Source organism: Penaeus monodon, chromosome 4 (genome assembly GCF_015228065.2).
Source record: "Penaeus monodon isolate SGIC_2016 chromosome 4, NSTDA_Pmon_1, whole genome shotgun sequence".
Classification (NCBI taxonomy): domain Eukaryota; kingdom Metazoa; phylum Arthropoda; class Malacostraca; order Decapoda; family Penaeidae; genus Penaeus; species Penaeus monodon.
Window position 1 is genome coordinate 3745220 of NC_051389.1, and position 12500 is coordinate 3757719.

General features: G+C 40.7%; 1 protein-coding gene and 1 long non-coding RNA gene across 2 annotated transcripts in view; both read right to left on the bottom strand.

The window, feature by feature from the left end:
- LOC119568670 overlaps nucleotides 1-6163 on the bottom strand; it is a 6846-nt gene extending 683 nt beyond the window's left edge. The window contains exons 1-3 of the long non-coding RNA XR_005228111.1: nucleotides 5875-6163; nucleotides 3070-3277; nucleotides 1-2353 (exon numbers count right to left, since the gene is read on the bottom strand). The exon at nucleotides 1-2353 is cut by the window's left edge and continues 683 nt beyond it. This is a non-coding gene — a long non-coding RNA (uncharacterized LOC119568670). The remainder of the gene's footprint in view (nucleotides 2354-3069; nucleotides 3278-5874) is intronic.
- A 275-nt stretch (nucleotides 6164-6438) lies between these two features.
- Nucleotides 6439-9362, bottom strand: LOC119572418 (protein SSUH2 homolog). Its single transcript, XM_037919534.1, has 3 exons — nucleotides 9342-9362; nucleotides 6678-6926; nucleotides 6439-6459 (listed from the first exon to the last, which is right to left on the bottom strand). The coding sequence occupies exons 1-3, from the start codon at nucleotides 9360-9362 to the stop codon at nucleotides 6439-6441; spliced, it is 291 nt and encodes a 96-aa protein (XP_037775462.1).
- Between the last annotated feature and the right edge of the window lie 3138 nt (nucleotides 9363-12500).

Here is a 12500-nt window from a genome sequence, read left to right on the forward strand (position 1 = left end):
TTGGGGCATGACTAGACGTAATAATTGCAGCAATATATATCCATTATGGGAAAGTAAACAAATCTAATATATCATTGGTATCAGTATGTCAGTGAAGCATAACATGGGTTTAAAAAAAAATTATAAACTTCTTGCATGACACTGGGTACACATGGTTCAAGGAAAACAGTACTACAAATTTCTTCAGATTTCTCTCTGATGCAGTGTCAAATATGCTCAAGTATAAAACAATGCAGCTCTGTATCACCATAGTCTTTAAAGACTTTACTATTATTATCAAATGAAGATGGTAATGATCTTTTATCAATATCAGAATCACCAAAAACATTGTGTGTAATGCCTTGACTTCAAATATGTAAATGTTTGTGCATGTAATCTTTTACAAACAAATCTTTACATTACTGCCATTCAAAATCAATTTTTTTTTTACTTTAAAATGTTAAAAATCTTAAAATCTTAACCACATTTTTCATATTCACTTGGAAAGGAAGGTTAGGAATTTATGGAAGTCATAAAACACAAAAGTCTTCAAGAATAAGCTTGGCAGCAGTATGTATGGTAACACTCATTTCTGTATCTGATGCCAAATTCACTCTTATATAATTCTTTCTCTCAAAATATCTAGTTTTTGATTCAAGAAAATTTACACACCAGGCATAATGAGTGTCATTTCAAATATATAATTCGAGAGTACTGTACATAAAACAGTGTTGGAGATGATGTTTCTGATAAATAACAGAAAGTAATCTTATCTGGTGAATCTGTATTACTAACTAAAGTCCCACTTTCATAGAGTTAGAATAATTCTAAGTAAAGAATTTATTTACAAACTGACTAAGTAATTTAGAAATATCATTCTACAAGACCAGACAATAACTAAACTGTTGACTTGCCCATAAAGGATGATGTGCACATGACTATGACTAGAGAAAGTGACTGTTTAAACTGATTCACTCACATGTTAAATACGGAAAATAATGCACAATGATTACTGACCTTTTCTGTCTATTTCATTTCTCATTTCTTTAAAAGCCACACTTCATATGCACAATACTGCATTAATATAAAATATGTAATTAATGCATCATCTAAATTTGAAGCGCTTTGAATATGCTTGGCAGTTCAATGGCTAGACCATATAAAAACAATGTATTTTCTTATATCTGTCAAATAAGTGAGGTGCCAAAATTTCCTTACACATTGATGTGGAGATGCTAATATGATAGAGACCAAGTCCTATGTCTGTATTGCAATAATAGTTAATAATTTGGTGAAAACTACTATACTGTATTGGCAAAAAGTCACTCAGCTTCTAACAATCATGCACAATGTACATTTTCATCGGCAAATGACAATTCTCATGAATCTTGATATTAATATGGATGGCTTTTGGTCTGGACTGTGTTGTGTTTTCATCACACCAAAATATATATTTTCCTTTGTGTCTACTGATACTTTTCTGTGACAACATGACTTATATAGTCTATGATCTTTCTCTCTTTTATTCAAGAAGATAATGCAATCTGCAGACATCTGTAATAAATTGTTATCCAAATGCTTGAAAAACAAACAAAAAAAAGTGATAATAACTTTCACATAAAGCAAAATCTAGCATTCAAAGCATTTTCTTTGTGCTCTCTACATTACAATACACAGTGGGAAGGGAAAATAAACCCTTCCTTTAATTGCTAATGAACTTATTCCATAATCTCTGCCATTAATATATTCTGTTACCAATTGTGGCATAAGACCTCACTGTCACTTGCAATAATTTACTGACAAGAAGCAATGAATGCAATAGGGATATCCAAGTATTAGAATGATCCAGTGAACAAAATACCAATTGTACAAGATATATTGGCAATGGATAGGATTACTTATTTAAAACTGGTTTGTAAATGAATCATTGCACCATACATGAAAGAAAAAAAAAAAAAAAAAAGAAAAAGAAAAAAGAAAAAAAAAATCCAGGAATGTAATCCCTGCAGAGTTTTCCATAAATCCTCAAAGAACTTACCATAAACTTTCACTCCCTGGAAAATATTAGACAGGAACATTTGAGAGACAGTCAGAATTTTTTTTTTTTGTGTGTGTGTGTGAAATAGCCTTATATCGAACAGTCTAGAGAGACTTTTCTGATAATTCAAAACTGTTGAAAGGATAGCCAAGTGTTATTTTTTTAATGCCATGTAAGGCTCAGGGACTACATGACACAGCAGCAGCCCCAACAGCAGGTCTGTGGGTAGTCAGGAGAATGTACCTTATTCTCATAGCCATACACCCAAAATTTGCCTGGACCCCCTTTGAAACCATACTCGACTTCGGCCACTGGGACAATGCGGACTTGATGACGCTGTAAGGGAAAAATGAGAAAAGTAGGTCAGTAAAATGTGATGTGTTTATGTTTATTTGAGGGTTAACAGTTTTCTTTAGTTACATTAAATTATAATCTAGTTTTATTTGCTATAAGGATTGTTGTAGTAAGACCTGTTTTTAACCATAAAGCAGCTGACAAAGTTATACAATTACTAAACTTCAAAGGTATCCCCATAATATTGCAGTCATAATAAAAAAAATATTGAAATATTGCCTTTCAGCAGTTTTAATTCCTGTGAATTAAGGGGATAATATAAATTAAAATACATATCCTATGAAAATGAATGTTATGAAAATAACATCAATCAATATTACCACTGAGGAGTTTACTTAAACATGAACTTCTAATAGCCAAAATCTTCTGTGTCATTCCAATCTCACTCATAAATGCAATTTTATATATATATATATATATATATATATATATATATATATATATATATATATATATATATATATATATTTCACACACACACACACACACACACACACACACACACACACACACACACACACACACACACACACACACACACACACACACACACACACACACACACACACACACACACACACCACACACACACACACACACACACACACACACACACACTCTTACCTAATATAAACTTTCCCCCCCAAATCTCCCCATAAACACCAGGCCTCTCTCAAATCAAAATTCGAATCACTCACCTGTCCATAGATCCGCTCGTCGACAAACTTGTTCTTGTGACTATTAACAAGCTGTGCAGAGGCAAGGTTGATTGTGTTATCAGGAAACTGGGTCAGGGGGAAAATGCGTGGACCCTCTTCTTCAAAGGCAACTTGTCCTGACACTTCCTTCACCAGTTCCTCGGGCAGTCCACCTTTCCTGACAATATGCTCTGAGGTGTGCACTTTCCTGTAAAATCGAGGCAGCGTTAACAGGTCCCGTTGTGTGCATAGTGGGATTGGTATTCTTGAATACGTTATCTTAGGTGCGTCTTTTCTTTCACTTAAAAGTTGTACCTTATGCACTATGGGAAAAAAATATGTTTTTATCACACTGTTCACAGAAGAACATAAATATAGAGAAATGTAACTGAAATGTTTTTCGTTTTTCTGCTAGTTCTCCAGATCAACATATAGAGCGGCTTATTAGTTTTTCTTTACTCTTAAACTCATTGCAATATTATTTGCATATGACATCTTACTCCTAATATCCTTTCCAACTATTCTTTACCATATATATTTTTTTCTCTCTCTTGGTACATAATTCGTCATCAGGCAAGAGGAGAAACACAGCTCATTACCCTTAACCAACATCATCTAACTTGATCTCTCTACTTCCAGACACCTCATTCATTATGCCCCCCCCCCCCACATCCGGCTCATCCTCGACCCCTCGTTCCTCCTCCTCCTCCTCGAGTTGGAGAACGAGCTCCTCCTCATTCACATACCACTGAATTTCCCTTACTTTTTCAATCGTTCCTCGCTTTGTTTCGTCTTTTCACAAGACTACTCCATTCAATTCTTGATAAGAAATTAGATCTAATTTTTCATCTGTATTTTTTTTCTTTCTCTCTCTTTATTTATTTATTTATTATTATTTTTTTAATGAATATCTTTGGTACATGTCCTCATAAGTTGATTTATATCTACGTTTGGATATTCTGTCATATAAAGAATGAAATTTATTTAAAACAAGAATGTGTTGTGTGTATAGCTACTATATTTGTTATCTTGGGACGAAACATATGGAAAGTATTTATTTCATAATACTTCTTAAAAATCGACACGCATTCCTTAACAACTTATATATATGAACGAGCACGGACATGATGCATACAAAGTACTCAAGTGGGCTCTCACAATACTGAGAGGACCTGAAGACTTTTTAAGAGGCCTGAAAAAACAAATTTTGGTTTTTATTCATAACTGCTATTCATCTTTATAAATATTCCCTAGCCTATTACTTATGGTGCGCTAGTCTTGTCAGATTAATATCATGCGTAGCTCCTAATTTTGATGCAAGTACGTGGAAATACATATATTCGTGCAGAGATTCCTGTTGATAAGGAGTGTATACAAATCCTATTGTGTGAAAATCAAACTGTTGTGTGGTTTAAAGCATTTTTCATTTAAGGTATATTCTGTTGAGAACTATCATTTGGGTTTTTATAGTTTTAGTCTTGGGGTAACGTTCAAGGACGGTTTGTTAACCCAAACTGCACCTCAGAGCTTTGGGGTGGAACAACTTAAAAAATTTGTTCTAAGGCTCCGAAGAAAGGAATCTCGGAGGGGTTTGCTTGCCAAGTTCGTTTTAAACCCGGGACCTAACACTGAATACAACCAGAGTTACTTAGGTCCCAACCAACCTCAGAGTAGCTGGTGTCAATACTTTTTTTAAATGTACAGTATTATTTACTATGGTGGTGTGTGGTGGTGTGTGTGTGTGTGTGTGTGTGTGTGTGTGTGTGTGTGTGATGGTGAGTGAGGGTGAGTGTGTGAGGAGTGAGTGAGTGAGTGAGTAAGTGGTGATGAGTGAGTGAGGAGAGAGAGAGAAAAGAGAGAGAGAGAGAGAGAGAGAGAGAGAGAGAGAGAGAGAGAGGAGAGAAAGAGTGTTTTGTGCGTGTGTGTTTACAGTATGTTTAGCTCTCTAGTTAGACAGCAATTTTTTACTAATGAAATTTAACTTGAAGGATGGCCGGTAGCCAAACCTTCAGCCATCTTAGCTTTAAAGCAGTGATCATTCAACATTTGCGCCGCGGTCATTATAAACAGCTTACACTTTCACAATCCGAAGCAACTGAACGCATGTGTGATTCGTGAAGTATCTTGTGTTCTGGCGGTTTAATCCACAAGCGCACGAGGTAAAGTGCAGCTCGCGACCTTAGTTAATGTCGCGTTTAATAAATAACAAGCGTGTCTCCTCTGTGAAAAGGTGCTTCGCTATACCTTACGCAAGTACAAGCATTCTTGCCTAGAGTGTGCCTGTCTGATAATTGACGATTTTATTGCCAGAAAGCATGGTTATTATGGGATACCCCCCCCCCCCCCCCCATCAAATTTCCTAGATGAGAGAGAAAGCTAATTATGCCTCTGGGAGAACGCAACCTCCAGAAAGGAAACGAGGAGGGCGTTGAGAAAGCATGCGGGGCGAAAGGGGAGAGGGAGGAACGCTCAAGCTCTTCCTCGAAGGGAGAGAGGAAGCGCTCAAGCTCTTCCTCGAAGGGGAGAGAGGAAGCGCTCAAGCTCTTCCTCGAAAGGGAAAGGGGAAGCGCTCAAGCTCTTCCTCGAAAGGGAGAGAAGAAGCGCTCAAGCTCTTCCTCGAAGGGGAGAGACGAAGCGCTCAAGCTCTTCCTCGAAAGGGAGAGAGGAAGCGCTCAAGCTCTTCCTCGAAGGGGAGAGAGGAAGCGCTCAAGCTCTTCCTCGAAAGGGAAAGGGGAAGCGCTCAAGCTCTTCCTCGAAAGGGAGAGAGGAAGCGCTCAAGCTCTTCCTCGAGGGCTGAACACTGACCAGGTGATAGTGAGTCTGATGAAGCAGCGGATCTGGCCGTAGCTGTCGCAGGGCGGGCAGGCGACGCGGCCCTTGGCGTTGCACTTGAGGCAGTCCTGGCGGCCGTGGCCATGCGTCGAGGACTGGCAGTAGAAACAACGCTCCTTGTAGCCCGAGGAGTCCGTGTACCAGCCGTCGCCGTGGCAGGACAGGCAGCGGGTCTAGGAGGGAGCAGGCGGTCGTCAGGACGGAGAAAAATGGTGGATGTAGAGGCAAACAAGCACACAACCGTACGCACACGCACACATACACGCACACATACACGCGCACACACACACACACACACACACACACACACACACACACACACACACTCTCTCTCTCTCTCTCTCTCTCTCTCTCTCTTCTCTCTCTCTCTCTCTCTCTCTCTCTCTCTCTCTCTCTCTCTCTCTCTCTCTCTCTCTCTCTCTCTCTCTCTCTCTCTCTCTCTCTCTCTCTCTCTCTCTCTCTCTCTCTCTCTCTCTCTCTCTCTCTCTCTCTCTCTCTCTCTCTCATACACACACGAAAAAAACTCCAAGAATCACGCTATCGCATACACTGAAGCCTCTGTGTCAACTTAATATAAAACACTATTCACGTGTGACAAACTTAAAAGAGAAAGTTGACGTCATAAATCGAGTGCCATACTTGCTTCGTATGGACTGAAAACGAATATTAGAATAATAAAATATATACACCAACGCTGATAGCTCAATTCTCCGACAATGCTCAACCAATTAGGGAAAAATTAAGTAACAGAAAAACAGAAACAAATTCACACGTACCCATCCTTTGCCGTGGCATTCGGAGCACTGGAGCGACCCCGTGCCCTTGCACCTGTGGCACTCCTTAACAGAGGCGGTGTGGGGCACCTGGACCACTTTCACTTCGTCGTGGAACATGTGCGTCGGTCGCGCCTCCACGTCCCACGGCAGAGGCGCGGGGCCGTTGCTGGGGCCGTCCACGTCTCCGCCGCCGTAGGGGGTGAAGGCCCATGAGGTCTCGCGCTTCTCCGTGAACGTCTGCAGCTCGTACTGGTGGGAGGAAGGAAGGGGGAGGGTTAGTGTGGGGACGCGAATAGGAGGGGCGGGAGAGGGGAGAGGGGAAGAAAGGGTGAGAGAATGAGAGAGAGAGAGAGAGAGAGAGAGAATTGAGAGAGAGTGAGAAAGGGAGAGGGAGAGGGAGAGGGAGGGAGAGAGAGAGAGAGAGAGAGAGAGAGAGAGAGAGAGAGAAAGAGAAAGAGAAAGAGAAAGAGAAAGAGAAAGAGAAAGAGAAAGAGAAAGAGAAAGAGAAAGAGAAAGAGAAAGAGAAAGAAAAAGAGAAAGAGAAAGAGAGGCGAGAGACAGCACAGAAAAAGAATATACAAATCAAGACAAGACACAACAGCGAACACACACAAAAAAGAAGCACAAACAATTTCTCGCCAGTTCACGAAATCACACCACCTCATCGATTCCAGCTAAGAAAATGACCAGCCCTTCGACCGCGATCAAGACGAAAGTCCTAAAACACGAAAGGTTTCTTCTCCCGAGACCAAAATTGATAGTGACTGTGCAGAATAAGGAGGTTAAAAGCTCTGCCTCACCCCCCCCCCTCACCCCCCTTTAGACTATCCATCAGTTCGCAGAAAGCTGATGCATGAACCCAAAGTGCTTTTTTTTTTTTTTTTTTTTTTTTGGGGGGGGGGGCTTCAGCGATCGGCAAAGATGAACCCTTTCCTTTATTCCTTCCCCCCCCTTTTTTTTCTTATTTTTCTTTCTTTTCATCGTTCGATTCCTTTTTCCTTCATTCCTTCCTTCCCTCCCCCCCTTTTTTCCTTATTTTTCCTTCTTTCCATCGCTCGATTCTGTTTTCCTTCATTTCTTTCTTTCCTTCACTTAATTCCTAATCGCATGAGTTTCTCTGCTCTACTTCCCTTGAGTGGATAATGGCACGTCGGGTAGAAACTGTTTTGTGTTTGATGGTCAGCGATAAAAAAAGAGAGAGAGAGAGAAAAAAAAAATTTAAATAGAAAAAAAAAGTTTCGGCAACCTATAGTCATTAATCATGAAGTCATTAATTCTGAGTAAAAATTACGGTGTCTGTTTTTTGTTGTTTACTCATTAATTTTCGCTTTCCACCTATTCCGTGACGGAGTATTTTTGTTAGTTTTATATTCATGATCTCTTTGCATGCACAAGAAAACACACAAACAAAGAAACACGCACACATAAACACGGAGGCATTGGATACGCATAAAGATATAGGCTTACAACAAATACTAAACACACGCACACGTACACGCACACACACAAACACACACACACACACACACACACACACACACACACACACACACACACACACACACACACACACACACACACACACATACACACACACACACACACACACACACACACAAAACAAACAAAACAAACACAAACAACCGCCCCCCCCTACACAAACACACAAGAAACAAAGGACATTAAGGATATAATTCCTGAGTGTAGGTGAAGTCCCCGAGCGTAGTTCCTGAGGCGGCACGGAGATAATGATATCGATAAATTCAAAGTTTTCTCGCAGGTAAGAATCGCGGCGGGTAACACTCCATTATCATCCGGAGGGAACAGAAGGAACGTAATTAGAGGCAGGCAATTATCCGAGATTCCTTTATGATTGCCGTGATTAGGTTTCTAATCATATTACCCATTTCGGACCGGAAATGTTCATTGGTTGTAATGTTCATAAGTTAATATGAATAAAATACTAGATATGATGGTCATATATATATATATATATATATATATATATATATATATATATATATATATATGTATGTATGTATGTATATATATGTATATATGTATGTATATATATATATATATATATATATATATATATATATGTATATATATATATATATATATATATATATATATATATATATTGAGAGAGAGAGAGAGAGAGAGAGAGAGAGAGAGAGAGAAAATGTCTATCTGACTGTCTATCTACCTATCTATCAATCTGTCTGTTTATCACTTTATCCATTCACTCATCCAATCACTCTTTGTCAACCTACTTACCTACCTGTCTATCTATCTGTCTATCTACTCACCTACCAACCTCCTCATCCATCTACATGTATCAATCTCCCTCCATCTACTCCGCCATCTTTACCCATCGAAGCCCCTCGTTAAACAAAACCTAACAAAAACCCGACTCGTGAAAACCTAGTTATTTAACCAACCCCGAGAGACCGTTTATCCCAGAGTCCCAGAGGTTACCGAGGGAAAGATATTAACAAGGCAGTCATTGTTGTTGGCTTCGCTCTGAACTGCGATTACTTTTGATTACTCTAGTTTCTGAGACAAATTTGGGTCTAGTCTTGTCCCTCTTGGATATCCGTGGCGTTGTTTATCTTTTTTTTTATCATAAGATGTTAAAACAAGGTAATCGCTGTTGCTAACTTCTCTCAGAACTACGATCATTGTTGATTATTCTAGTTTCGGAGACAAATTTGGGTCTAGAATTGTCCATATGCAAGGTAATGGGAGTGTTTGATTACCTTTTCGTGTATATGGATGTTTTTTTTAAATGACCTTGATTAGTTTTCGAACGACTGGCTGATTTATATTTTACATTGAAGCGTATATTTGTGTTATTGGGTTTATTTACATTATGTTAGGTGTATCTTTAGATATTAAGTTTATCGTGACTGATCAGATTATAAGGTATAGGACTATATATCATCTTTTAGTCGCCATACTGCCATTTAAGAGCCGCAGTTTTTCCAGTGAATTTTCTTAGGTCACAAGTCAAGGAAAACCATGTGTTCTTTATTCGTTATCCTGCCAATGCCTCGTTATTTTGCTAATTTCCCATAACGTACGCCGTACATCCTCGAAAGTCTAATACATCTACATACTAATACTTTCATATCTGATACGTTAACACTGGCGCGCACACACACACACACACACACACACACACACACACACACACACACACACACACACACACACACACACACACACACACACACACACACACACACACTATTAACTACATACACTACTAGATATTTAACATTCCTCTCCATAAACACTCATGGTATAAGAAACACAATCAAAATGAATAAATTACACTTGGATAACCCCTGAACTTATTGGATTTTTAAAGGACTCCCTCTCTCTCTCTCTCTCTCTCTCTCTCTCTCTCTCTCTCTCTCTCTCAAGTCTCAGATCTCCCATCTCTCTCTCTCTCTCTCTTTCTTTCATTGTTCGCAGAATATCCATCACATCATCCATCCATCTTTCTACAATACCCATCTCTCTCTTATTTTCTTTCCAAAAAATCCTTTTCCTTTGACCTACTTTCCTCCCTCTCTCCATCCTTCTTCTCCCTCCGTCTTTCTCCTTTCTCTCATCTCCGTCCTTCTCTCTCCTTCCTAAATCCCTCACTCTATTACCCTCACCCTCTCCCCTCCCTACCCAGCTCCAGCCCCCAGACCCCCAGACCCACCGCGCTCCCTCAGCATCGTCAAGTAATTGCGTTAGGACGACGTCGCGACTCCACGGTGGTGCTTCTGCTGTTGATGGTGATTATAGTGAAATTGCTGTCATCACAGTCATTGGGGGGAGAGTTTCGTAAGCGTGCAGCGTCGATATTCGTGTTCTGAGAGGTATTGATACTAGGGTACTAGCGTATGAAGTGTTAGACGTTGAGGGTAAGGGTGCTTGGATTAAGGATATGGGGCGGGGTGAGGGGACATGCACCGTTGAAAGTAGTGATGAGATGCTTCGATACTCGGAAACTCATGAGATGTTAGATGTAGAGGTTAAAGGTGGTAGGATTAAGGCTATAGGAGGGGGAGAGGGCTATAGAAGAGGGGGGAAGGCGGGATGAAGATGAGTGTGCTGTTGGGTGACACAGAAGGATGACAAAGAGGGTGACAGCGCAGGGCGGAGGGACCTCGGGCTAAGGGCTGGTGACAGATGACCGAGACACGAGAAGGCGCCGTAGAATCCACGCATCTTGTGTCGCTGTTGATATTGTTGAGTGACTATTGTCGATGATGTTGATTATATGTTTGATGAAAAAAGTTCGTAATATTTGCCATAACAAGTTTAGGTGATGTTCACGTCATGAGACGGAATTGAAGAAAGCGTCTTTTACGTGAAATATTCAGTTTAGATCAGAAGCAAAGATGAAGAGAAAAATGTTAACATCTGTTGTATTTGTTGATGTTATGCTCTTGACGGGGATTTAAAAAATCAGAAGTGATGAAAGTGATTATACACGAAAGATAAGAGAGAGAGAGGGGGGAGGGAGAGGGAGAGGGAGAGGGAGAGGGAGAGAGGGAGAAAGAGAAAGAGAAAGAGAAAGAGAAAGAGAGAGAGAGAGAGAGAGAGAGAGAGAGAGAGAGAGAGAGAGAGAGAGCAAGAAAACTATCAGTAGGAAGAAAAGAAGAAGAAAAAGGCAAACGACCACAGTAACCAACATTTCCCAGAGCGCCCCCCCTACACACCCCGCGGATTTTACGTAATCAGTGGACCAACCAAGGTAATCCCCCCCGAACCACCTGCTGCGCACCGAACACCCTTTCTTGCTGTCTCTTTACCTGCCAACATCGAGATACCCTCCACACCTGTCTCCTGCGCACACCTGACCTTCCCCGTCGCAAGAGCCAGTCTAGTAACCTACTTACAGCAGGATCAATCTACCACCCAACAGCTTCCCAGAACGCGCAGGGAGTAATCTACTTAAATCTACTTAATCCAGGGCCCATCTTGCCTCCCCTGTTTGGTTCCAGGCCACAGCTTGTCTCCCTTATTTGCTCTCAGGACGTCCCCTTACCCTGTCCAGCCGGTAACATAAAAAAGGGACTTATTTAAATTTTGAATTCGACCGCTGCTCTTCAGGTCCGCGGGAAGGCCGTTTGTTATTAGATTTTCTTCTCACTCTGGCTTTCCCCTTGTGCTCGTTCGCTACCGACCGCTTCCACGATCAACCTTCGTTACCACACCCTGGGACTGGATACTGTCCAACGCCAGTCCTTTAATGTTTAAAAAATTCAGTAAATGTTTCCACTGCCAGCGCCAATGGTGTATGGAAAAGAGGACTGAGCAAGGAGACGGAATGTGTAAAAATGGACCGCTTTATCTATCATCATGACGAACCGGTCGCGCGCACCTGAAGCGAGAAAGCAAAATACAGTTGAAATATTTCTGCCGAGCGAGCTGTGTCCCAAATTTAACCTTTTTTAAAATAAAAAATATATATACATTCACGACAAGGAGAAACCCAACAGTTATGATAAGGGGAAGCGCGTTGCCATAGGCTTTATTTTTTTCCCGCCCACACTTTTTAAAATAAAATTTCGGCACGGGGAGGACTCGAAGTAGTGCTCTTAAGCTCTCGCCCTCATTCGATTAACCAACAGGCTAAGCAAGGGCTTCCCCCTCCACACTCTGAAGGGCTACGGAACTATAAGTTTTCGTGTCTCTATGGCAACAGAGAACTCGACGCGATAACAGGCTAATGTAGTACTCTGTTCAGCGGCTCGTGTGACGTCCGCCTTCTGAAGTGAAATGGGACTTCCACTCGATTCGACGGTTGCAAATGTT

Coding starts and splice junctions, on each gene's coding strand:
- LOC119572418 (XM_037919534.1), bottom strand. CDS start 9,362: ATGATCGTAGTTCTGAGAGAA. Junction 6,927..9,341: donor TGATCGTAGTTCTGAGAGAA/GTTAGCAACAGC, acceptor TCCTCCCACCAG/TACGAGCTGCAGACGTTCAC. Junction 6,460..6,677: donor AATGCCACGGCAAAGGATGG/GTACGTGTGAAT, acceptor AAGTTGACACAG/AGGCTTCAGTGTATGCGATA.